The sequence below is a fragment of the Pezoporus flaviventris genome, unplaced genomic scaffold (genome assembly GCF_033815535.1).
Source record: "Pezoporus flaviventris isolate CSIRO_AGI_PZ_B2104156 unplaced genomic scaffold, CSIRO_AGI_Pfla_v1 ptg000007l, whole genome shotgun sequence".
Taxonomy (NCBI): Eukaryota; Metazoa; Chordata; class Aves; order Psittaciformes; family Psittacidae; genus Pezoporus; species Pezoporus flaviventris.
Window position 1 is genome coordinate 61,071,552 of NW_026892555.1, and position 26,188 is coordinate 61,097,739.

The 26,188-nt window shown below is 43.4% G+C and overlaps 1 protein-coding gene across 8 annotated transcripts in view; it reads left to right on the forward strand.

Moving 5' to 3' along the window:
- The first annotated feature begins 340 nt into the window (after positions 1 to 340).
- Positions 341 to 26,188, forward strand: part of CARMIL1 (capping protein regulator and myosin 1 linker 1) — a 195,416-nt gene continuing 169,568 nt past the window's right edge. For all 8 annotated transcript variants that reach the window (XM_061448954.1, XM_061448956.1, XM_061448961.1 and 5 more), the window contains exons 1-2: positions 341 to 626; positions 4,486 to 4,583. In XM_061448954.1, the coding sequence (XP_061304938.1) occupies positions 587 to 626; positions 4,486 to 4,583 (138 nt within the window). In that variant the 5' untranslated portion in view covers positions 341 to 586. The remainder of the gene's footprint in view (positions 627 to 4,485; positions 4,584 to 26,188) is intronic.

Below are 26,188 nucleotides of genomic sequence, written 5' to 3' on the forward strand. Positions count from 1 at the left end.
CGCGCCGGGGCGGGCGCGATGGCTTCCTGAGGGCGATGCTCCGGGCCACCGCCTCCCGCTGCTCCTCCTCCTCCTCCTCTGCCGCCGGGTGCTCGGTGGGAGCGGGCGGGCGGGTGGCTCCCGGTGGCTCTCGCGAGGTGAGGAGGCCGGGCCGGGGATCGGGCGCCAGCCCTCCCGGGGCGGGGGCAGCCACCGCCTCCTCCCGCCCGCGCCTCAGCCGCCGGTGCCGGGCGGGGGGAGCCGGACAGCGCGGAGGTGCTGGCTGTGTGAGGGGGAAGGAGGGAGCGAGCGCTGCGGGGTGCGTCCTGGCTGTTCCTCCGCTGGAAATGCCCCTCCTGGCCTCGCCGGCAGCCGGGGGCGTCATGTAGCGCGAAGGGAGCCGGCTCCGCGGGGCGGGAGAAGCCCCTTCCGTCCTTCTCTCTTTCCCTCCCTCTCTGCGCTCCGCGCACACCCCGCACCACAGAGGCACCGCACGGGCGCCCCCTCCCCCGCCCGCCGGTTGATGCCCGCCTCGCCTGGTGGAGGGGCGGCACGCCGCTGAAGCAGCCCCGCCACCGGGCACCCCCGGGCGCCGGGCAGCGCCGCCATGGCCGAGGAGAGCTCCGACGTCCCCAAAGAGTTGATCGGTAAGGGACGGGGCATGGCGGCGGGGATGGGGATGCAGGGGCTCGGGGGAAGGGGGATGGAGGGCAAGTTTGGGGGCGACCCTCGGCTGCAGCGCTGGCGGTGGGGGGACCCGGTGGCCGTGGAGCCCGGGGGGAGCTCCGCGGGATATGGCTGGGGAGCCGTAGGGGTACTCCGAGGAGCCGGTGGGGGGCAGCGGGGCCGCGCCGCAGGCGCTTGGCCCCGCTGCTGCCGCTGCGTGTGGGGAGCGGAGGGCTGCGGGCCAGCGGCGGGGAGCGGGGCGGCGGGGAGCGGGCAGGGGCCGTGCCCGTGGAGCCCGCTTCTGGAGGCGCGAGGCTCCCCTGCGGTGAGCGGTGGGTGGCAGGCGGACCCGGCCCAGCGGCTGCCCCCCGGAGGGCTCTGCCGGCGGGGCTGCGGGGTCTGCAGTGGCTGCCGGAGTGCGGGGAAGCTGCCCCGGTCCCCCGAACCTCCCGCGCCCGGACAGCAGCCCCGCCGGGGCCAGTCCTCCGAGCGCCTCGGCCTGAGGGCACGGGCTGAGGCTGCGAGCTGTACCTCTGTCCGCTGCGCCTTATTTCCCCTCGGGGCTTCGCCTTAAGACTCTTTTTCCAATGTATGTACGAAGGAGTGAGGGTATTTATAATTAAAGTTTTATGGCCACATGCATGCAACCCCCGTGTTGCACGGTGAGCGCATCATAGGGGATTGTAAGGACCTTGGAAATGCCGTCATCGCTGTTGGGGAGCTTCCGACAAGTGGATCATTAATGCTGTATGTTGGCAACCGGTGTCATATGGAGGGAGCAAGTCTGACGCTCTAGGCCTGGTCCTCAGCTACCTCACTGAGGCTGAACTTCCTTTGGTTGGCAGTTTTGCCTGTTGAAGGAGAGATCTAAGGATATCACCAACGTTAGAATAATTTAGTGTTGCCTTAATGATAGATGGGAGCAGAAATTTGTCAGACAGTAAGGTACATATTGTATTGAATACAAACCTTTGAACCTCACCTAGTTCATTTACAGTGTTGCATTTCCTTCAGTTTCATCAGTCAGGGCTATAGGTGGCAACTGATTTTAGCATTTAAAAAATATTGCTAAAAATCTGATGGATGGTTGCAGCTGTCATAGGATTTTTTTCTGTATAGGCAAAACAGCTCTATTTTGCAGTGCTTTTAGTGTGCAATCCATGTGGTTTGCTTTAGTCTACAGCTTACTATCAAGAAGTGATGAGCTGGGAAGGCTGCTGGGGGTAGCTATGATCAAAAAAAACATTTCTTTTTAAAAATGGCCAGGCATGTTTGAGGTGCTAATACATGGTACTTGTTACTCACTGTGGGTCAGTGCTGTGCCCTAGTGTTGTAGGTGAGGTTTAGAGCAACGTGAGCATCTTCACGCATCCCCTTGTCTGTTGGCTTTAAGAATTACCCCTCAGTCCTGGTGCCCTGCACCCAACTTGCTTTTTCAAGGGCTCTTTTGTGACATGTGGGTCTGTTAATATAGATTGGTTTAATTTCTAGCAGTATTTTAGTGTCTGCATGTTAAAATTGAGCCTCTTAAATAGTCTTTTTGTAGTAACCTTGTTTTGAGAACAGGATGGAAGGATGTGCCTTAACACTTAGCGATTGGAGCATGGAGATTAAACTGGGAGTAGGAGTAGATTAAACTGGGGGTGGAAGTGTTTGAGCTGTGGTTTTCATTGTGTTTTTTCCCATGTGACCTTTGTCAGGTCTCATAGGTCACAGTCTGCAAAAAACCTCATTGTTGGCTTACCTGAATCCACTCCTCTGAGGTGTGGACGTATGAAGTCTCCAGCATCAGAAATAGATGAATGCTTTAAAATGTTTCCATCTCTGAATCTGAAAAACAACTTTGCAAGTCCACTTGCCACCCAATGTGTAAGGAAGTGGCCTCAGTCACATGGAGAATATCTATGAAAAAACTCTGAAGAAGTTTTTTGAGCCCTTTCTGGCAGATAGAGATTTGGAGGGAGCTGGCATCCTGATGCTTTCTGGAATTTTGGGTCCCAGGCCCTTTCTCTCACTTCTGTGGCTTGTTGAAATAAGAGGCCTGGAGCTGAGGGCTTGCAGTCGCTCCCACTGCTGCTGTGTGGGACAACAAAGGGAAGAAGAAGGTCTCCCCACATCGGCTCTTCAGGAGGAAGTCCCTTGCTAGATGCAGTCATTTGGAGCTGTTAGTGGGAGAGGAGAAATTGAAAGGCAGAGATAAAGTAGCAGAAACAGCACATTATCTTTCCTTCTGTGAGGAGGTAGGACTTGAAAAAAACTGAGTGGTCAGCTTGCTACTGGGTTCCTCAGCAGGAACAGAGAATCCAGAACTGGGGGTTACTCATGGGAGAAGAGGACTCAGGAAAATAGTTCCCATCGGGCTGGACTTTTCCCTGGGCTTTGGTTACCTGGCTGTTCAGGAAGCTGACTGCCTGGATCCCCCCCATGCCCGGGGAGCTGGCTGTCTGCCACAGGGCTGCCATGGCTTGGGACAGGCTTCTCGCCGGCCAAACCGCTGCTACCGAGGAGCTTTTGTTTCCTGATATGAAAATTAAAATTCCAGGGGAAATCATGCTGATTCCTCAGGACAAGCTCTTTCTGGTGGAGACCAAGTGCATGTCTGACTTGCACACCCTTGTGCCCTGCAGGCAGAATGCTGTGGCCTGGGCTAAATGTCCAGACTTAATAAGTGGTGTATTGTTTGCTGTAATGTATTCTGACTACCAGATGCAAATTGTGCAGAGAAGTGCTATAAAGAGCTCTATAATTAAAAGCCTTAGGAATAGCCCATTATCTTCAATTTTAGCCTTTAAACTTTAGCATGCGCAAGGGCAAAGTGTGTGTGTCTGGGGAGGGTGGAGACTTGCCTTTGGCAGATGCCAGTTGTAGCGCTGGAAATAGGTTAATGTGTTTAAAAGGTTTCTTTCTCATTCCTTTTCTGTGGGGGCTGGGGAGAGAAACTTAAGGAAGGTGCCAAATTGGCTCTTCTAGATGAACTTCTCTGTTTATCTCCCAGTTACATCAGTGTCAGTAGTTGTATAAGCTTTCTGACACTGTTCCCTGTGTTAGCAGTTCCCTTCAGGCCAGGGTGCAAACGTTTAGGGGAAAGGCTGGTTCATTTAGTACTTGGCAGAATGGTGTATACATGTGTATGCATATACATATTGAGGCATTATGGCAAGTAATGTAACTTTGGTGTTGGCACCATGAGGTGGCTACACTGTCGTTAGGACTTGGACTGAGACCAGTGTTCCCCTCCATAGCATCCTCTGCAGAGCTGTCAGGTGTTAGCATCTGGAAGTCTGCTTGGTTTGCTTTGCAGCTTAAATGCGCAGAATGCAAAATGTGTGAACACTTGCTTTTCCTTTGCCTGACCCATTTAGCTTCCCTGATACCAGCAACATGCTAAAATTTTTGCAATGCAAGAAGTTAATTTGCTTTAGCAAGCTTTTCAGGTACAAATAATAGCAAGTGAGGAATCTGTTGTCTTTTCCCAGAGTAGAGCTAAGCAGTGCTGGGGCTTGTCTTGGGAATGCTTTTGATGTCTAAGTAGTGCTGGAAAGAAGTATCGAACTATGTTTAGAATCCTGGCATATGACATTGATAATCCTATCATATTAGACCTAAATTATTGTGTAGATGACATATTTAAAAAAAAGTTGTACTTGTGTTAGGTTGTGTTCAGTCCTGGTGAATGTGCATGAGACTTCCATGATTGCAAGCGATCAAGAACAATGTGTTGTTGAGCTATGTTGAACAATGTAGCTCTGCGTCTTCCTGAAAACTCGAAAGAGGTGTCCTTTTTTTCCTTCTCATGTTGACACTGAAGGTATTTAATTAAGGTATTTTCTTTCATTTCAGAAAGTGTCAGGGATGTTATTGGGAGGAAAATCAAAATTTCGGTCAAGAAAAAAGTAAAGCTGGAAACTAAGGGAGACAAGGTGGATAACAAGGTATTGGTAAGTATGACAGAATGACTCTGATTATATATGTGAAGGAAAAGCCAGTATCTTTTCAGAAGGCATTAATTCTCCTCAGAAAAGCTCCTTTGAACTTTGTGTGTGCCATAAGATACATGTATCACTTACTTTTGTACTTTCTCACTAGCCTGCACAGCAAGTTGATGTGAAGGCATGCACATGAACACACGTTTATCACTGAGTTCTTCTTCAGAGTTTAGGGTATTGGGTTGTGGATGATGTTAAAGCAAGCTATTATTAGAACCTCTTCTAAAATAATTTGCTGCCTTTGCCGGTTAGGTGTTGTTTACGTCTGTAGGAATTTTGAGTGGATGAGAAATGCAAAATGAGGCCTGTGGAATTATTTATCTTTTGAGAATCTTCTGAAGCTGTTATGGTGGTGAATAGTAAAACTATTGTGCTTTTTGAACTCAAATGACTATTCGTACTTTTTAGTACTCTCTGTTAAGTCACACATCTGCATGTTAAAAGAAATGCTTAATGTGTGGGATCCTCCATTGTCATTCCTGAAACTGTAGTGGAGGAAAGTGTCAAATTAATCTCTCTTAAGTATGCTTTCCTGTTTTCTCAATAGTAGTTTTGCTGGCCTCTCTTGATAAGAAGCAAGCTGTGGTAATGAGCGGGTATGCTTACATACTATCTTGAATACTTGGATATGCAAAAAGAGATGGAACTTTGTGTTCTTTTGCTATGTCTTTCTCAGGAGAACTAGAGTAACAAACACAAATAAGTACAGTGCTGCTGTAATATTTTGCAAGATATTTGAGATTTGGTGCTTTGTGTCTGTAAAAAATGTATTGCAGATTTGAAAGTTTCGTTGCCAAAACTTGTTACAAAGTTTGGGTACATGGCCTATGCAGATACTCTGTTTTGTCTTTAAAATCTGTAACGTATTAATCAGCTCTGAATTGTTTTCATAAAGTACATGTTGCGTATTCTTGGGCAGTAAGACTGTAGATGATAGCCTACTTTTCATCAAGAGCAGCTACTTAACGAATTTGAAGTATTTTCTGCATAATACCTACCCATGTTATTTGTGGCTCCTGGATTTACAGTTCTTGTGGTGGAAATAGGTTGACTATGTAAATGCTGATGGATTGTTTCAGTTTATTTAAAAGCCATGTTCATAGGGAAGGCTGACAGTTTCACTGAAGTGGTAGCACTTGATTGACTTTTTGTTCTATACAGAATTGTTATTCTTACCAATACTGAAATATATTGTGAAAATATTGCAATACTGTTCTGACCTGATGGGACCTAAAGAATGTTGAGATTCGAATTGCCAGTGAAGTTTCTGAGGGGTGTACTACTTGGCCTAGATGTGATGACTTGCATGTTTTTTCTCTCTCTAATCTCCAAAGCTCTCAGGTGGGGGACTTTAACCTTTGATGACTGAAGAGGTACTGCAAGAGAGACGCATTTTTAAGGTGTTCACAAGTTAGTGAGCACTTCTTGTGTGTGTGCATGCACACTGTCTTCAGTGCAGAGGATAAGTCTTTCATGGGGATGAATTGCTGAAGGGGATGTTGTCTGGAAGAACAAATGGCTCCATGATACAAAAATGCAGGGGACTTATATTGGGGAGGTGTAGGGGGGGAAGTTTTCATGGTCAGAAAAATTGACTGCTGACTGCTTGGGTTGGATTTTGTGTCTTCTTCTACCACAGAAGAAAACTGCCCTGTGTGAAGCTTCACAAACCACTATGGCATCTTTTTTAAGTGTTTCTCTAATTGCATGTGTATCTTTATGTGGGTTTGGGTTTGGTTTTTTTTTGTTTGTTTTGGTTTTGTTTTTTTTTTTTTTTTTGTTTTGTTGCAGAAGTGCTGAGTGCTATCTGCTGTGGCAGGGCCAGTGGAGGCTGTGGCTCCTTCTGGGGATTCAGAGTTCTCTGAAATGCAGAGTGCTCTGAAAAAATGACACCAGTGACACCTTAAGTTGCCATAAATTAGTGGAGACTTTTTGGCCTTGCTGTGTCTACATACTCATTTTTGATCTGTGAAGTAGAGGAGATGTACCCTCCTCCCCTCCAGAGTGATGCTGAAAACAAATAACATTGCTTCAGAGAGATGCAGATGCTTAATACTAAATGCCATAGGAAAGCTACTGACAAAATTAAGATTTTTTTTGTACTCCAAGCTGAGACTTCACAATATTCAGTAAATAACGCATATGGTTGCATTCTGACCAGGGCAGGTAAAACTGAATGCTTGAATTACTGTGCCTTGGGTAAGCATGTCAAACTGAATGCTGAATTAAGTGTTGGCAGCAAAGGCAATTCAGTAATTAAAGACTATATCCTTAAGTGTATGCACCAGAGGGATCAAATGTGATTGCATGGGCAGTGTTCATGCCAGCACTCCTTGACTCCTGAGAGCTTGGTTTTGAGATGTTAATCGTTTGAGAATGGTCTCTTGAGTGCACGTGTAGCAATGAATTGTTTCAAGATTTTGGTTTAAATTTTATTAGTAGTTGGGAGTTTGTAAGCAGATTAGGTAGCATTCGTTGGGTCCAGCACTTAATAAGGAGAAAATACCAGTTGCTGTCAGGCTAGCCAACCCCAGAGCCATGGTGAAATTGCTCAAGGTTTTAGAGGAGGTTGATCTCAGAGGCTGGCACTGAGCCCTAATACCCACATCTGTGCTTTAATTGAATGATCTCTCGTTCTTCATTTCTAGGAAATTTGAGCAAAATCAGTACCAATTTGAGAAAGGGAGATTATTTAAAAATGACTGCACTTGGCAGGTGCCTAGGAAATCACTTGACCTCTAGTCCTGTTGTTCATAGTCTGTTCAAGGTGTAGAGTACTAGAATATGAATATAACCATCTACTTAAGTCACTCTGCTATAGGAAATTCCTCTGATAGTTAAGATAGAAATTGGAATCTGAGAGTAAAGATGAAACAGTGGAAAACCCCTGCTGTTGCTTGAAATATGGTCCTAATGTTGAACTGGTGAAATTGGTAGATGAAATCCATGCTTGCCTTAAGGTGCTTTAGGATCTCAGCTTTCAGTGCCAAAGTTTGGAAATTATGACTAGGAATTTTGATGTAAACCAGACTTTTTCAGTCTGCACAATGAGTTTGCTGCCTTAGTATTCTCAATCTGCAGTTGCTTAGTTATTCAGTTAGTCATAATGATGCAAACTGGTAAACACAGTGAGCTGCTCAACTGCCTCTGGTCTGTTGGTACCAGGTCTTGGGTGGTCAGGCAGCAAGCGGGTGCCCAACCCTAAAAAGGCAATAACCAGCTTGAGTGGGCAGGTCAGTCCTCACACAATTAGGGTCAAACTCCAGCTCTATCCAAGTCATCTTGATAGCAGGGCAAATCTGCTGTTAGGTAAGGTGAGGAACTTTTCAGGTGACACGCTGATGAGGAATTGCTGCCCCATGGGCAAGGGGTGCTGGCAGTACCACCATGCACCAGCAAGGCAGGCAGCAGGACCAGGGGTGGTGGCTGGGGGCAGCCTTAGAGCTGCGGCAGAGCCGAGGTCAAGCCAGGCAGTTGGGTTTGCGAGGCAGGCTCAGGCAGGAAAATGACCAAGCACAGGGATTGCTCAGGCTGGGGCTGAGTGCTGGAGCTCTGGAGCAATATGGGGAGCTCTGGTCAAGGTGTCTCCCAGGTTTTTGGTCACATACTTGTGCCACATTGGGTGCAGACAGCCAAACTGAGGCAGGGCCCTGGGGCAGGCTGCCCTAGCTGGTTCCATGTGACCTTCGAGCCAGAGGCAGAGTACTACTGCGCTGGGCTTCAATGTGGTTCTCACAACAATAGTCTTATTGGGTTAAAATAGATAAAGATATCACTATTTTGTAATCAGTCAAGGATTGCTTTGGTTTCCTGGGATTGTTTTGTTTAAAGCTGTTTTCTTACAAGGTCAAGGCTTAAGGCATCATGCAGAGTGGCTGCTGTGTGCCTTTCTCACACTGAAGACTCTGACCTTCTCTCCAGTTTCAGCTTAAGCTGATGGGTATGTAGAGGTCTCAGTCGAAATGGGGCGCTGGGGAAAGGCAGGCAGAAAAAGAAGAGAAACTTGACACCTACTCCCTCTCATAAGGGCCTCATTTTGGCAAGATAACGGATCAGTCAGAATGTCCTGTCCACCAGAAAGATTTCAGTGTTTTGTCTTGGCCTTTTTTTTTTAAACCAGAGGCCTCAGGCCTTGCCTTCAGACAAACACCACTGGAAAACTAAGTTTCTTGCTTTCAGCTGCTTTTTCACCCTCAAAATAGCCAAGGTATCTGTACAATACTCAGCGTTTTGTACAATCTGTACAAATACTCAGCATTTTGCTGAGTATTTCCCATTGCGGTTTCTTTCTATCAGATTTATTGTAATTAGTAGCAATGACAGGTAAAATTGTAAGACAAAAGCAAGATGTTAAATACATCGGACCAACTCCTTATGAAATACTGATGTTTTTGGGAGTGGCTCATGACCAGAATTCAGGATTCCTCTTACTTTTTTCTTTCTTTCCTGTTAATGAAAGAGAATACTCCTAGACTAATTGCCTTTGAAATTAGTTTTCCTTTCCAAAATAGTTTTATTTTAGACATTAAGGACAAGAAAATGTTGCAGGAGACCATGCTCTCTGTATGGCTGGTCTGTTTTTTTGCTATATTTTTGGGTTGATTGTGTTTTTGTTGTGATTGTTGTGGTTTTTTTTTTTTTTTTGTAATGTCTTCCTAACCTTAAGGGCATGAAGTAGTGTGATGTGATGTAGTGAACAACAGCACTTCATTAGTAAATCCCCTTGAGGATTCTCTGTTAAGCTGTTGCCCCAGGTCTTTTACTTTCTTCTCTTTGTTACGGTAACACAATGGTGCTTCTGGAACCAGGACAGTTGCTTTGGCAGGTGGCTTCCCTGGGAGTAATCTCTATGTCCCTGTCACTTTCTTTGGGACATATGTTTCCATGGGCTTTTAGAACAAAACTTAGTCAACTCCTCTCAAACAGGTTTATATTTGTTCTGTGCACATGGTGTGAGATTTCATGTTCTGCTTCTAAAGACTCACAAAGACTGAAATTCTATTTAAAAAATCTATCTGCATTCATTTTTAAAGGAGCAGTTTTGCACTGTCCATGTGGTTTCTGAATGCTGTCTGAATAACCTGGCTGACTGCCCTGAAGCAGCTGAGGAAAGCCTGTGTGAGCTGCAGTGCCTGTTCAGCTATAAGGGTGGCAGTCTCCAGGTGGAGGCAGAAATAATGTTTTGCATTGCCAAAAGTATTTTGGGATTAAAAGCTTTGGTGTTGGTTTCCCGTTGCTCATCTTCTGTCATGATCCATCCATGACATTATTTTCAAATAGATGAATTTCTCTAGGTGCAAATGTCTTGCCTTAAAAAATATGTACTTGTATATTAAACCACTAAAAGCATGAAGCTCACAGGGGGTCCAAGGTTAGTTTTACATAAAATGTTTGCAATCTTGCACATTATATCATGACAGCTGGTGTGTGATAATGTGTTAAATATGGGCATTCTTTTAAAATAATGGTGTTTTCTCTTCCCTGCCCAGAAGGTTGACTGTTATGACATATATCTTAAGTGTGTGTTTATGAAGATGAAAGGAAGTAGGTGTTGGTACATCCCTCATGTCAGAAAATCTAAATGAAGTGAGGTAATCAAAAAGTACTTATATGTGAAAATGTATTTTAATACATTTACAAGGTGCCTCTTAGAAAACAATTGAACTGTAGCCAATAAGATTACTACAGAAAACTGAAATAATGAGTGCTGCTGGAAAGAGAATTTATTAATCCAGCCATGCAGTTGTATATGGTCCCAAAATAGGACCTATTTAAAAAAATACTCATTGATGTGCAAGTTTGACTGAAATCTATATTTATGTTGTATATCGATCTGTAGGGTTACTTTTTACTGGTGGGAATGCCGGACCTAGCATTCTGATGCTGTGATAGTGCATGCAGGTGTTGGATTCCTTTTTGTTGACATGTTTCCACTTCTGTGAGGAGAAATTGGCATTCAGTGGAATTAACAAGGTTGAGAGAAATGCTTCCCTCCTCTTTGGGTTGGTGAGGTTGGGAATTATTTTTTTTCCCCCCTTCAATTTCTCTTTCCAGTTCTTACTTCCACTTTTTCTTTTCCCTTATTTCCCACAATCAAAGCATCAGTTGCAGATAGAAACTTGTTTTGTGTTTATATCGGTGTTGACACACTTTTTGGGATATAAACTCTGAGGCTTCTTCCCCTTAGGTTTGTCTGCATTAAGGGTAAGATCTAATCTAATTGCTTAATGAAATTGGCCTTTGACCAAACAGAAACAGTCCTCTTTCTCTGGCTACCCAGGCAAAATGTACATTTTTCTGCAATCCTGGCTCTTTTGTGTCCTTTTAAGTGCAGGTCTGACTGGATGATTTCTTGCTCATCAAAGAACATAGTGTATTCTTTGCACGCTTTGGGAGGGTAGCATAACCATTATAGAAGAAGGGCAGCTGCTTGCTCTCCTTTTCTTTAATTTTGGGCAACTGGTATACGCAAGGAAAGGTAAGAAAAGGTAACTTCTCTTTTGGTGCCTGCCCTTGTGCTGTCTTCTGTACTTTGCATGTGCACACCGACCTGTGGGTGCATCTGTCCTTAGCGGTGCTCTGGAAGAAGGAAGTGTAAATATTATCTTGCTGTTAGCCACTTCTGGTTTCTTGTTCACAGCTCACAGGGGAAAAGGAGTGGTGGAAGGCAGGAATACACTGTGGCTCTGAATTGTTCATGGGATCAATTAAAAACCAGTTGTGTGTGTTGTTCTTTTTTTTTTTTAAATTTTTATTTTTAAAATGTCACACTCTTTCTACTTTTTTGGCTGAATATATAAATGGTATAATGGTACCAAAGTGGTTTGCTGATCTACTTTTGTTTGTAGACGGCCTGCCTCTTGCCACTGTTATTTGTGAAATGGAGCTCTCCTAAGCAAGGGTTTATGTTGAAAACTGCATGAACGTGGCTGAAGACTATTGCATGTAATTTCTCAAAAGCTGGAAATAAAAAATAGAAGATGAGCATTAGGGTCAACTTCTTGTCTCAGTCACTCTTCTCCACTGACGGCTTTTTGTTTTTCTTTTACCCAAGGAACAGAATATGTGTTCTTTGGTAGACCAACATAAATGCAAAAACGTTGTCCGTATTTACTGGTGGCTTTCTTTTCCTTTTTTTATATTTTTTCCTTGTATGGCTTGTTTTGTCTGCCTGAAGATACTTATTCTAAGAAAAGACTTTTTTTGCACAGGGAATGTGTTTCACTTCATGTAAGTGGTGTGGAGGAGCACACTGTAAGCTTAAGAGGCCACAAGGGCTGCTAATTCAAAAGTTAGTGCTGCATACTGTGAAAAATGCTTCCTGTTGCTCAGAGCCCCTTGTCTCCAACCATTGTTGTGGTGTGAAATTGGTGAGCCTTACTGATTTGTCTGATTATTAAAATAGTTACTTTGGATCACTTGCAATTCTGCTTCATTTTTTTCTCAAGATGGTGGTAATTTAATTCTGTGTAAAATAATTACAGGGCCAGGATGTAAAATTACTCTTGAACTATAACTGCTGCTAGCTGTGCTTCATATTGCTACCAGAGTCCCTAACGTGGGTTAGAATGATGGTCCCCAAGCTGATTTCTGCCCTTGTTCCTGTCTCTCCCTGTTTCCAGAACACCCATTCTGTGGCAACTCATGAGTGACAGCTTTTTGTTAATGATGGCTTCCCTAATTTGATTATTTAAGATGAAAAACTATTACGATGAAAATTTAATTATGAGAGCCAGAGTCTGATAACCCAGTGCTTCTGAAACAGACCTAACCAAATTACTTGCCCTGCTGGATGAAGGAAGAGCTACCCTGGCTTGGCGAGTAGAGGTTGCAGAATAAGGTCCAAATAGCTGCAGGATGCGATGTTAATGTTAGCAAAACAAAACAAGTTTCTGCTGGTTGGTACAAAGTTTGAACAAGAAGTCACATTGCTGGTGGGGAGTGTGGGAGAGGTGGCTGCCTGGCCCCATAAGGACCAGGCCAGCAGCTCTGGGGGGAGCAACCGGTAGGTGGAGTTTTAGCAAAGGGGAAGGCTTCTCCCCCTTCACAGCCAAGCAATATTTGCTCATTGTCATATTACAGTTACTCTTCAGGGGGCTTTGCAAATGAATCCTAACAGTGCTCACCCCTCTGAACAAATACAAATTGAAAGGTCCACGTATCCTCTGAGGCTATTGCAAAGGTGCCCACAGGATAGAAACCGTGAGCAAGTGAGGAGCAGCTCTCCCTTGGACAGGTTGTGTTTCTGGATCTTCTTTGCAAAGTGACCTTTATTTGAAGACAAAAACAAGAAAAAAAAAACCCTAAACTTGTGGTTGGACTTCTGGGTGGTGGACATGTTGCAGCTTATTCCCTTATCTGACAAGTGGCATTTGTATCTCCATGCACAGTGGAAGGCCTGTGTGACAGCAGGATGAGCTTCAACAAGTGTGCATGTGGGTATGGAAAGTGGAAGGGGAGAGTCTGGATCTACTTTTGTGTTAGGATTTAAGTAGGTTGATAACTAGATTTAATTTCTTCCCCCTTTCCACAGTTAAAATAGCAGTTAGCAGTGTGCTGCCTGTGAAGTGGGCAGCGATGTGGTTGTGGTGTCTGGGAGAACTCTAACAGTCAGTGGTTAGGAGCCTGAGGTCGCTCAGAGCAAGCCATTTCCATTTCGTGCTCCTGAGTGCTTGGACAATGCTTGCCAGAGGCATGTATTTATGGAATAAGCACTTCAGGTACGTGTTGCATCCTCAGGTCTCTGATTAAACCTTAAACCTTAGGTGGAGCAATCTTCCACCTAAAACTTTGATAAACCACTGCCTTTGGAGAGCTTCATGAAATTTTGAGGAGCTAAGTTACAGATACCTACTTGTTCTTGGGGCATGGGAGGAAAACAAGAAGGTGAAAGAGCTGCTGCAGAACAGTTTTTACTCAAATCTGATTAGGGGAGGTGAATGGCTGTTGACCCTGATCTGAGCTGAGAGACAGGGCATTTCTGTGTTTGTTCAGGGTCAGCCTTAGAATGAAAAGACTTCTCCCTCTCTGCCCTCAAGGCCATAAGCCAGACCGAAACTTTTTACACAAAACTAGGGATAAAGGGGAAGCCCTGTTAAGAGAGGAGCCTCTGAAAAAATTTGGGCCTGGTGCTTAAGGATGATACTGTCTTACAGCCCTGCGTGTGAGCTTCCACTCCAGTGTAGGTCTCTTGGAGGCCTCAGATTGGGAGCAGTGAAGGCAGATCAGTACAGATGTCTGGATTTTTAGTGCAGCCCACTTTCGCTGATAATATTCTCTTCTGGTGTTTACCATGTTACCAGTAAATATTTGCAGAAATACTAGCTTTCTTAGGTACTGATGAGTAATAATTTCTGCTGTCTTGGTAAGTTTATTCATACCCCAAATCCAAAATAGGTAACTTTTAAATTATTAATAATAGTGTAACATGAAAAATGTATTCTGAATATAACAAGCAGTTTTCTTAACTATGTTACTGCTCACATTTGTACCTTGCAAGTGTCAGAAAAGCACAGTGGGCTTTGGGCTTTCTGTTATCTCAAGAAGATGCAGAAATGCATTTTTTTTTTGTGAAGCATTTTGTTGTATGCTGTATGCAGCTGTGGCATACACTATGGGTATCTTTATGCCCCTTTTCCCACCTGTGTCCCTCTTTGTTGTCATTCCATCTTCGCTGCTTCAGCAAATCCCAGGAAACTTTTTATGTGTAGATAACCGTCAGGATTTGTGTTCTACCCCTTCTCACACTGGTGTCCTCATTTTCCCAGTGGTGTGTTGCCTGACTTGTTTCTTCTCTTTAAAGAGATAATATAAATATCTCCAAAGACTTCAGTATCCATGCAAATATGCGGATGATGGACAGAGCATAATGCTGCTATGCTAAAATATGTTGATTGCTGCTATAAAACTTATTCTGTACATGACTTTGATCCTGCTAGCCAAGTTCTCTGCTACCTTGTTCTTCTCAGATTTCATAAAAATCTGTGCTAGAGCTGTTATTTGTGTGGTGGAAGCAGTTTGGTTCATGCTGGGTATTACGGAGCTGTTAGTATAATCTGGCTTTAGGTTCTTTCTACCTTTCTCAAAGCTGCTTTCTTTGGTTAAAACCAAACAAAGCCCAAAACAGCTTCTAGCATCTCAACAGAATGCTGTGCAAATGATGCTTGTCCTGAGGGGAAGCAAGCCATTAGGATGGACACAACTGAACTGTATTGGTCTCTAGGTAGGTGAGATGTTGGGCTGAAGAAAGAAGAAAAAGTGAAAATGAACCAAGTAAAGAACTGTAGTATAACATGGCAATTTAAATGCAATTACCTGATGTGCCAGAGCAGTCTAGAAGACTGTAAAATTTTGCCTGGCAAAATCTTGGAGCAGATTCTCCTGGAAGGTATGCTAAGGCACATGAAAAACAACAAGGTGCTTGGTGACAGCCAGCATGGCTTCACTAAGGGGAAATCCTGCCTGACCAATTTGGTGGCCTTCTATGATGGGGCTACAGAACTGATGGACAGGGGTAGAGCAGTTGATGTCATCTACCTGGACTTGTGTAAAGCGTTCAACACTGTCCCACACGACATCCTTGTCTCTAAATTGGAGAGACATCAATTTGATGGATGGACCACTCGGTGGATAAAGAACTGGCTGGATGGCTGCATACACAGAGTTGTGGTCAATGGCTCAATGTCTGGCTGGAGACCAGTAACGAGTGGTGTCCCTCAGGGATCGGTGTTGGCACCGGTCTTGTTCAACATCTTCGCCGCTGACATGGACAGTGGGATTGAGTGCGCCCTCAGCAAGTTTGCCGATGACACCAAGCTGTGTGGTTCGGTTGATAATGCTGGAGGGAAGGAATGCCATCCAGAGGGACCTTGACACGCTTGTGAGGTGGGCTGATGCCAACCTCATGAGGTTTAACCATGCCAAGTGCAAGGTCCTATATCTGGGTCGGAGCAATCCCAGGCACAGCTACAGGTTGGGCAGAGAAGAGATTCAGAGCAGCCCTGCGGAGAAGACTTGGGGGTGCTGGTCGATGAGAAAATGAACATGAGCCAGCTGCAGTGTGCGCTCGCAGCCCAGAAAGCCAACCGTATCCTGGGCTACATCAAAAGCAGCATGACCAGCAGGCCAAAGGAGGTGATCCTGCCCCTTTACTCTGCTCTTGTGAGACCTCACTTGGAGTATTGTGTGCAGTTCTGGTGTCCTCAACATAAAAAGGACATGGAGCTGTTGGAACAAGTCCAGAGGAGGGCCACGAGGATGATCAGGGGACTGGAGCACCTCCCATATGAAGATTGGCTGAGAAAGTTGGGGCTGTTCATCCTGGAGAAGAGAAGGCTGTGTGGAGACCTCATAGCAGCCTTCCAGTATCTGAAGGTGGCTTATAAGTATGCTGGGGAGGGACTCTTCATTAGGGACTGTAATGATAGGACAAGGGGTAATGGGTTAAAACTTACACAGGGGAATTTTAGATTTAAGGATTCTTTCCTGTGAGGGTGGTGAGGCACTAGAATGGGTTGCCCAGGGAGGTTGTGAATGCTCCATCCCTGGTGGTGTTCAAGACCAGGTTGGACGAGGCCTTGGGTGACATGGTTTAGTGTGAGGTGTCCCTGCCCATGGCAGAGGGGTTGGAACTAGATGATCTTAAGGTCCTTTCCAACCCTAACTATTCTATGGTTCTATGATTCTATAAAATAGCTTTAGAAGGTTTTGTCTGTGAATACAATGCTATGTTCCCTATTTTGATAGTTTTCTCTTTGCTTTGGGAAGGCATCTTCTAAGAGATTTCACAATTCTGTCAGTTTTCAATAAATTTTACTGTATCTTATGTAATCTCTACTACTTCCTTCACAAATTATTTCATATCCACTTTTCTGTTTTCTTGCTTAGCTATACCATGTAGGCAAACTGCAGGAGAAGCTGAAGGCTGATTTAGGCTTCTGTGTACGTACGTCGATGAAAGCTTGGAAAAACTAGTTATCTAGAGAAAAGTGTTATGTTCAGTCTTTAGCCAAATGCTGAGAGAAGTCTTCAGGAGTGGTTTAACGCAGCAGGGACTTATGTTTTGTTTCAGTTGTATGCTGGTTTTGTTTTCTTGCCTGCACTGAATACTGCTGAAAATGGTAAAGTGTGCAGGTCTCAACTCCTAAGAGCTGCGTATTCAAATTCAAAAGACTTTAGGTAGTTGCAGGATTGATGCCAACACTGAAAACACAATGTCTTTTTGCCCTCTCATTGTTAAACAGTGACCTTTTGTCAGCTGGCAGAGTTTTCTTAAACTTAGTAAATGCTTATTGTAAGCCTTGGAAATATATTTTTCCCTTTTAAATAGTTTGAGAACATTCAGCAAAATGTACAAAACCTAAAGAAGGGTTAGTTTCATGTGATGTTTCCAGTGTAATGCTATCCTTTTAAAGTATTTCCTGTAACACTGTTAGATGGATCTACTGTTGTTTGTATGTGCGTGAAATTGTGTGAAATTAAAATCCTGCAGTTTTTTGTATGGTATTAATTTATCACAATGTAGCCTTAATGTAATTTTAGTAGGTCTTTGTTCAGCCTGAGTGGTTAAGTCCGCCCAAAATACATTATTCTTCTATTTTAGAGTAGTCCTTTTTTTTTTTTTTTTGTTCCTTTTTGGAGTGTCTGTTGACTCCCATTATAAAGAAAATATTGCAGACAATTGTTTGGTATCACGGCTGGTCTTGAGGACATACGTGTAGTTGAAGGAACACTGGCAAGTCTGCTTCTCAGCCTCCCGTTGCACCTCTTTAACTACTCCAGCCCTCTACTGCTGTTTAGGATGCAACTTGTATGGTGGTGATGGTGCCTCTCCTTTCAGCCAGGAGCAGCATAAAGTTTGCACGAAGGGGTTAGTGACACAGAGTGCTATGGACCTCCTTTCCTCTGCCTTCTGAGGTGCTGCCTTCTCAGAAGCCAGAGCTGCCTGGTGGTAATGCTCTCTGCCTCTGAATAAATGTACTGTAGTGTCAGGGTAGCTTAGATCCTAATGAGAGGAGGGATGCTATCATGCTTGTACCTCGAGATGTGCTGCAAAGAAAGCTGTGCTGTGGAGCAGCCTGTGGACTTCAAGTTCACAGTGTGGCATTGTGGCCATTCCTTGTGCAACCTTGTTTGTGTGCCAGAGCTCCAGGGAACTGGAAGAGGCTGCACTGCGCTGGAAGGGGAGGTGTCTCTGCACAGTTTCTTCTGTGATGTTAGACTTCTCTCTTGCCAGATGCATGAATTTGCACGGTGCTGCTCGACATCAGAAAATGATATGAGGGAGGGTTTCACTCACTGTACTGCTGCTTTCGTTGCACCAATGAACAAGAATAGAGGAGTTACATCGCAGGCACTGCGTGCTCCTACCACATCCATTTCGCTGTACTCATTCTGTGAGGTCCTAGCCTCAGAAATGTTTTCCCAAGTCATCTTCACCTGCTAATTTTTTGGTTTTATTGATAATACTTGTAAAAAAACCCTCATTTTATGCAAAAGGGGATATACATCCTTGCAGAACTTTTTCCACCTCCCTGTGTCACTGTTTCTAAAGTGAGAATAGCAGCTTTCCTGGAACATAAAGAGGAAGAGCTGGCAGAGACATGAGACTCTCAGTTGGAAGCCTGGCAGGAATTAAGCAAGCTGCCTTAGTTGTTCTTGTGTTTTTGTGTTCTCTTGAAGTGTATTTTCTATGGTCCAGGCAGAGGGATTTGTTACAAATACTGCACCAATCTCACTGGGCTTTGAGACCCTTTGGCAAAAGGTGTTATTTTCATCCATTTATTTATTTATGCTGTTGCAGTTACCCCCTTGAAAGAAAGTTGCTGCAGTATCACAAATCGCATCGGTTTTATTTCTGTAGGAATATGCTTATGGTAATTGAAGCAAATTGACAAGAGGACTGCAGAAGTGTACATGAGAGACCTGCTGCACTGCATGGATGTTGCTCTGCTTTCCCACAGTACTGTTTCAAACTATATGTTAGGCTTGGGGTCCAGTGAATTAAGACTTAATGTAATAAAACATGTTGAGAGAATCTGTAAGTGTGTAGGGTCCAGATGCATCTTCGGGGAAGCCATCAGGGTTGTTTGTACATTGTGGTTGTTGCCACCTAGTGTTTTGAAGGACACAAAGTTGTGTAATTGACTTCATGTGCATGGGTATTGAATGACCCTCCCTCAGGGGGCAGAGAGGTTTTCTTAATTGACCTTTGGATAATCTGATGGCATTGTCTAAGAGAACAAACAAAAACCACACGTGGTCAGGTGGAATTTTTCTTGCTACGTCATTTAAACTTGGGTGGTAGAAATCCATTTAACACAGATCTGTTGTATTTTTAGGATTTCTGAATAACCCATCTGTTCAGTTATGTTGAATGGTACCTACTTAAGATGTGACCAAAACCTGATTTGGTTTCCTAGCTGTAATCCCTCGTGGTCTAAGTATAGAGCACTCCCAGGTGGCTTTTGAACCCCACATTTGCAGGGTGAAGAGAGGATTGGATTGCCTTGTTCAGAATTTCTTGCACAGCCTGAGGATTAGTGGATCTGTTGGTGCGTGGTGGAGCCAGGCCAGTCAGGCTAAGCATTAGGTTAATGCTCAGGGCATTGTGACTGCATTGACATGAGGAAATTTAGTATCTGGGTTACAGTAGCCTCTGGCAGTAGCATTAAGCTGCTACTGTAAGAAAAATAGTCCTTTTCTCCCTCCCTTTTTTTTCTAATTCCCCTGTAATGGAAAATCTGTCCTGAGCTGATTTTAGCATTACATGGAGGTAAAAATTCATAGTGGTTTGCAGTTATCACTGTACAACTGTATGGTAGGGTTGCTTTTCTGTAATGGGGATATTGATGTTCTTCCGTTCCTGTAGGCAGAGTTCATGCGTAAAATGAACGTTGAGCTTTTACGTGTGTTTAATCATCACCCCTCCCATGAATCTGTACCAGTGCATGTAATGTTGCACACACTGATGCTTGAGATGGGTCTGTAACTGAAAGAGCTAGTTTGTTATATATTGCCTAATATATTTCATGTAGATTATATACATTTCAGAGATTATTATGTTACGTTCTTATTTTAAGGTCAGTGGAGTAACTTGAAAGAAGAGGCAGTAAAATCAAATCTTCTGAGCCCAGCATGCTGCCTCTTGCATCACAATGATTTTCAGTTCCTAAATGTGTGTTTTTTTCCCAGACAGCGAGTGCATCTGCAGATTCTGCAGTGCCCATTTGTTTCAGCCTGGGCACACTCCTCTGTCAACACTTGCTGTGAAATACCATAGCCTGGTTCACCTTCTGTGCTGCTGAGTTCTTGTAGCTTTATCTGCGTCGTTTATTCATTATTAAATGCATACTTTCTGCTTGACAAGTGCTATAAAATCCCTTTCCCTGTGGCTGTACCCAAGAACCTCCACTGAGAGTCTAGAAGGGTTATTAATTTTTTTTTTTAAATGCAAATACTGTGTATTTCTATTTTCTACTGAAGTGCTCTTCCGGCTAGACTGCTTAACAGGATGGTGGATCCTTTCCATTCTGGTCTCTAAGCTGTGTAGTTGTGTAAAATTAAAGTGCTAGATTTTTGCTGAAAACAGAAACAAGACTATCCCATGTATTTGAAAATTCCTATGGAGATCTAATAATATATTAGGTCTACCTAAAAATGGATGTTCATACCATATGTATGAACATTCTGTACTTCTGTATTAATGTACCTGCTATGCAGTCCCCATGAATAACATGCGCAGAGCATAAAACTGAAAGGTGTGCTTCCCTGACATGAGGTGCAAGGGTTTAAGCTTTCTTAAGTTTTAATTTTAAAGTAACTCAGTTTAGACATCCAGTGTTAAAGGTTTTTTATTTAAGTTTATGATGATTTGAGAGCAACAAACAAATCAAGGCGTTGGGTTTTCTTCCTAAGCTCTATCTTATGTATGCACTGGCTTGTCTTTCAATTATTATTAAGCATGTTCTGACTAGTTTTTATTGTATTTTATTTTATTTATCCTTTCTTAGATGAGCATTCCTGTATTTGGGAGTTATAAACATACCTGATACTACTCCAGAACATCAGCCTTTTCTCTAAAGGGAGAAGAACAAAGCTAACCACTAGACCTTGGTTTGAGAAGAAGTTATCTTTCCAAATACAGGCTTTTGTTTCTGATTCAGAAAATACAGCCATGGTAGATTTTAGCTCAGTCTCCACCTGTGTGTATTTATTTGTTTGCTTTGAAAAATAACCAGTTTGGGACTGTAAGGTTCTTTTTCTGGAAGATTTCACCTCTTGGGTCAAGAGAGGTAGCCTCAGGACTTCTCATGCTGTTGGATGTAACACCACCAGTGACCTGGGACAGCAGTTTTGCTGTCAAGATAGCTAACAGTGGAAGAGCTCACTCTTCACCAGAAAAGAACAAAGAATAAGAGGGGAGGCTCTCTGAAGAATATTTCAAAGAAGGGTCAGGAAGGGTGAGATCAAGGCCAGAGGAATTACTCAGATTGAGTGAGCTTCCTTCTTGCTTTCTGTACTTGACAGACTGCAGCTGTGAACCTTGTCCTCCTCCATGCAGCAGAAGGCCTGGAAGGAAAGGCGTATTTTTTTCCTCAGAGTAGGGGTCATCTAGTGTTTCTTTAATTGGGCAAACAGAAGCTGAAAAGAAAGCGATGGAGCTCAAGTGCTACATGCTAAATGTTTTTATGGCCATTATTAGTAAAGCAGTCCAAGGAGTTGAGGCTTTCCATGCCTCAGACTCGTAGGTTTTGTCTGGTCTCAGCTGTGATTATCTTAGCTGTTCCATAGCTTCACTCTTACCTGGCCAATGGGCAGCTGTACATCTGTTTCCAAAGCTGTAGCTGGTAAAATAGCCGTAGGTAGGCCATGAGCATGGCAGGCGATGTGCCACCTCAAAATGCTGTAAGACAAGCTGGGCATGAGAAACCAGTTTCTTCTGACTAGTGGGCTGTTGGTGTCACCCCCCTCCCCAGTTAAAATGGCAGGCTAATTCCTTTTGGGTCATAATACCTCCTCAGAGTAGAGGTAACTGGATTCCAGGGCAAGTGCGCAGCTGAGGACCCTGACCCTTGCTAGATCATAGAATAGTTAGGGTTGGAAAGGACCTTAAGATCATCTAGTTCCAACCCCCCTGCCATGGGCAGGGACACCTCACACTAAACCATATCACCCAAGAAAGATACAAGTCTACATGCAGTCAGTACTGGTTTAGTCCAAGTGAACCACTACCTCTTTCTACTAAGGAATGCTGTTCCATGCCATAGCTGTAATTATCAGGTACAAGCTCTTCAGTAATACTGTCTGCTGAAATACATTTCCAAGGCTTAGAATAGAGCTTCTCTGCTTGTTTTAGTGCTGCAGAATGCATGGAAGTTGTGGGAGCACTAATTGGAACCAAGTGTGTCATCTGAATAATTAATTGTATAAATGTATACCTTTACCTCTTCTGTATGGTTATGCATTTACAAAAATGCCATGGTTTTTGTTTTTGAGGTGGAATTAACACCATTCCTTGGAAATCTCAGATGGCTGTGCAGAGCTCGCTGTTCAGAGGCTTGAGTCTGGCTTATTGGATATTTGTTCAAATGATTTTTCCACACCCAGACTTATAGATGTTGGAAGCATTTCTGGTGTGAATATTTATTTCTGTCTCCTGTGAAGACTCACAGGGGTCAAGCCCTGCTATCATTTCTGTGGGTGCTTTTTCAGTCAGCTGGGTTTCTCAAACACTTGTTGAAGCACTTGGCGAGTCCTTGTGTGAGAGCGCTAGCCTATGGCTTTTGGTGCTTGCTGAGAGCAGTGTGTGGTTGTTTGCTTAGCCTTGCTCTCTTTACTGAGGTTTCTAGTGCTTTTCTTCTTTCTGCCTTTTTCTGGGCAAATCTAAACTTGAAAATAGAACTTTCGGTTTTGTGCTTCTGATGGCTGACCACATAACACTATATCAGAGTACACAAGAATGGTGTTAACTCTGAACTGCACTACATGTTAGCTGTTGTGTTTATGGGTGAGGAATTAGAAAGTGGGACCTGTCACACAATCATTTATAATGGCAGTTTCTAGCAACAGAAAGCCAGAAGGAAAGTCTGTTACCTCAGGTCGTATTGACAGTTGTATCTGCTGTCACACTCATTTCTTTGGATTTACTGGTAATAAGAATTCCTGAGCATAAGCTCTGAGCAGTATATTGATAACTGAGTGAATGCTAAGTATGAATATTTAATAGCGTTAAATACTTAGGATCAGATGTATAAAACTTTAGCTCTAGCCAGCAGCATCCAATAATTAAGCGAGTTGTCAACTCACTGTAGCCATCACATAAATCATCTTGCACCCATTCACACTGAGGGTGAATGGATCTTCCCCCACACCCCCAACCAAGACAAATCAAATGAATTTTGTTTTGTTTTGTTTTGTTTTTTTAACCCCACCAGACTCAAGAGGTAATTATTTGCCTGCAGCGAGGGGGATAGTTTAATGACAGAAGGATAAGATCTGAATCCTGGAGTCGTAAATGATACTAGGAGCTTTCAGCAGCTGTCTGTTTTCATGAGAAGGCAGGCTCCTTTGGAGTGGCTCCACTTTGCAGCTGGGGAAACGCGTATCAAGCAGAAATGCTGTTGGCCTTGACCAACTAACATTTTTTTAGTTTTAAATATTTTTCTTCCAATGTCATCTCTGTGCTCTGATGGTGTGATTGCAGCAGAGTTTTGGTGCTTCCCAGTTTGTGCTTCCCCAGTGAATCCCATGTGATAAGGTCTCTTGGACAAGTGTTGTCTTTGCAGGGCAACTTACGGTCCTTGAACCATATGATGAGCTGTTGACTTCTGGTAAGTCTGAGGCAGACAAGGCCACTGACTTGGACAAACAAATAACAATCTAGTGTAGGAGAGATTCTTTTTTAAACTATAATGTAGACTATTCCTCTGTTTTTAAAATACTAGTATTTTTCATAAGATCTGCATAACTTTCTTGCACATTATAGCAAACTAAGTATATTGGAATATATTTATTATTAAAAGGAAAACAAAGCAGAAGGGAGTTGTCCGAGTCTGACTCTAGGGAATATCACCTGTAACTTAGATGTAAAGCTCTTCCCTGAAGTGAAACACCATGCAGGCATATTTGTTGTTAGTAAGTAGGGGAGAAAATATACTGTGAGGCAACACAAGCATTTAACAGATTTTAATAAATACACAGTATGCAAGGACAGGGGAAAATATTTATAGTATTACAGGTCTGCTAATTTTTCAAATGACCTTGAATATATGCAAGTGCAGCTGTTGTTAATGTGGAAGGATGGTGCTGAGTGGGTAAAGTGGGACATGAGTCTGGTGGGCTCTGTGTCATATCCTTATAAGTAAAAATCCTGAAGATGGTGACTGGTGACATTAGCGTCTAGTTTGAGTTGGAAAGGTCTATGGATTTGAAGCAGACTTTAGGAGGCTGTGTTAGGATTTAGGTACTGTCCCTCAGTATTTATCTAGTTTTGACTGATCAGGCTGGAGGAGGGATATCTTTGCCAAGAAACTAGCTTGAAAGCAATGCCGCAGCTTTTAAAGAATATTGCTCATTTGTAGTTAAGTAGTGGACATGAGCTACTTAAATTGCTGGAGAAACTGGAGGTTTTCTAACTTGGGCCCAGTCTGGTTTTGGGATTGATTCCTAAAATGCAGGAGGTCTAGGATAGAAACTGCCAACTTGATTTGTGTAATTCAGTAGAAAGAAAGACAATATTTACATGGCCAAAATGGCCTTTAGAAGGGCCATGATGAATCATCTTCAAATGTTTAGTTTCTTTGTACTTCTTGGATGTCTCTGTGTGTACTGAATAAACTGACTGACCTTGAATCTTCATGATCTTGTAAGAAAAGATTGTTTAGTTAGGACTTGTCAAATGCTGAAAAGGATTAAAGCTTGACTCAGTTTGGAAACTCCCCTTATACAGAGGAACATGTAGTGTAATCCTTTCTCTAGAAGTTAACTAGTTTCCATTTGAAAGGTCATTAGTGTTTAAAAATGCATTTGGAAAGTTGGTTTCTACGAACTTTGTGAGGTCATATGTTGTCAGGATTTTTCTACTGAGCTACATGAGTGATTAAACAAACTTCCCTGGGTTTTGTGACAGTGTTATCTTTTCACTGAAGAAGCCACTTCACTCGGTTTGTTTTTCCTCTGTAGAGAAGTCCATTGATCCCTTAAAAACTTGATACAACAGTTACGGTTTTTTTTTTCTGTGAAAAACTATTTTCTTTCTGCTTTTCATTGTTTGAATGCCCTGTCTCTTCAAGCAAGGTATTGCACTACAGTTTATAATTCACAGGATGCTTTATGGAGGTAAAAATGTCCAGGGAAATGAGCATCTTTATGAAGGAGTGACCTGATGTTGAAGCTGTTGATGCTTGGCTTTTGTGGCTTTTCTCTTACCCATGTTTAAAAAAACACAGTGTTGATTTCTTTGTAATCTGCCTGCCCCTGCTGAGAGAGAGCGAGCGGCAACAACCTATGGATGTTTTGAAAGAATAAAAGCCATAACAATAACTTTGAGCTCTTTCTCTACCCTGGATTTTCCTTTGCTATTTGTTGTGCTAGCCATAGGTGAGACACCAAGCTGTTTGTGGTAGGTTTTCATATTTCCTTGAAGGCTGGAAAGGACAGGGGGAAAGGCTTTCCAGCTAGAGAGCAGCTGCCCATTACTGTGGTCTGCTGTGTTTTCCTGAGCTGCTGTGATGAGCAGAATGACAGTGAGTAAGCTGAGCAGGCTCAGGCTGCTGCAGGGCAGCTTTACCTGTTAGTGTAGATAGAAACCAGGCAGGTGTCAAATCAAAGTGCAGTGGGATAGCTCTTGCGAGCTGTAGTTAGTGGGCTTCATGGTGCCAAGGAGGAAAAAGCAGATGGAAACGCTCAAATGTATTTCCTCCCTCCCCTTTCCTTTCTCTTGGATCTTTTATTTCAGTCAGTAATGGAAATCTGTGCTTCGAGTTTTGAATGAATGGCTTACACTGTGCTAGCGTTAAGTACTTAATGAGCCTCATTTCTCAAAGATCTTGCAGTCTGCCTCAGTTAACCCAGCTGCTTTTTTTAGGAGAACTTGTTCTGGCAGAGACTTTTCTGTGTGTATGAAAAATGAACAAATAAACCGTTGTGCAATTTGCAATTAAGAATGAGGTTGTAGGGAACGGGACATTTTTAAACTAGGAGATCAGAGACTACAGAGCCAAGTAAAACAATTGCTCAGCATCGCTTCATAGACCTCTGTCTCAACAAGACCTCTGTGTTTGCATTGTCTGCTGAAGAGAATGGAAATGTGAGTCCATGTGGGGGGGAGTCCTGCAGTGCTTATCAGTAACAAGCCATGGCAAAGGGATGTGGAAGTAACCTGGAAAGGCCAGAAATTTAATTGGGTTTGGCTGATTGTTTCTTGATTTCATTCTTGCCTCCCCAGTGTGGTAAGATACTGCAAAACATGTGCAAGGATAGTGGTCAGGATTACTGTGATTAAAATGATTGAAACTAGCAACTCCGGAAGTGTGTACTTCCAAGGAGTGTTTGAGAGG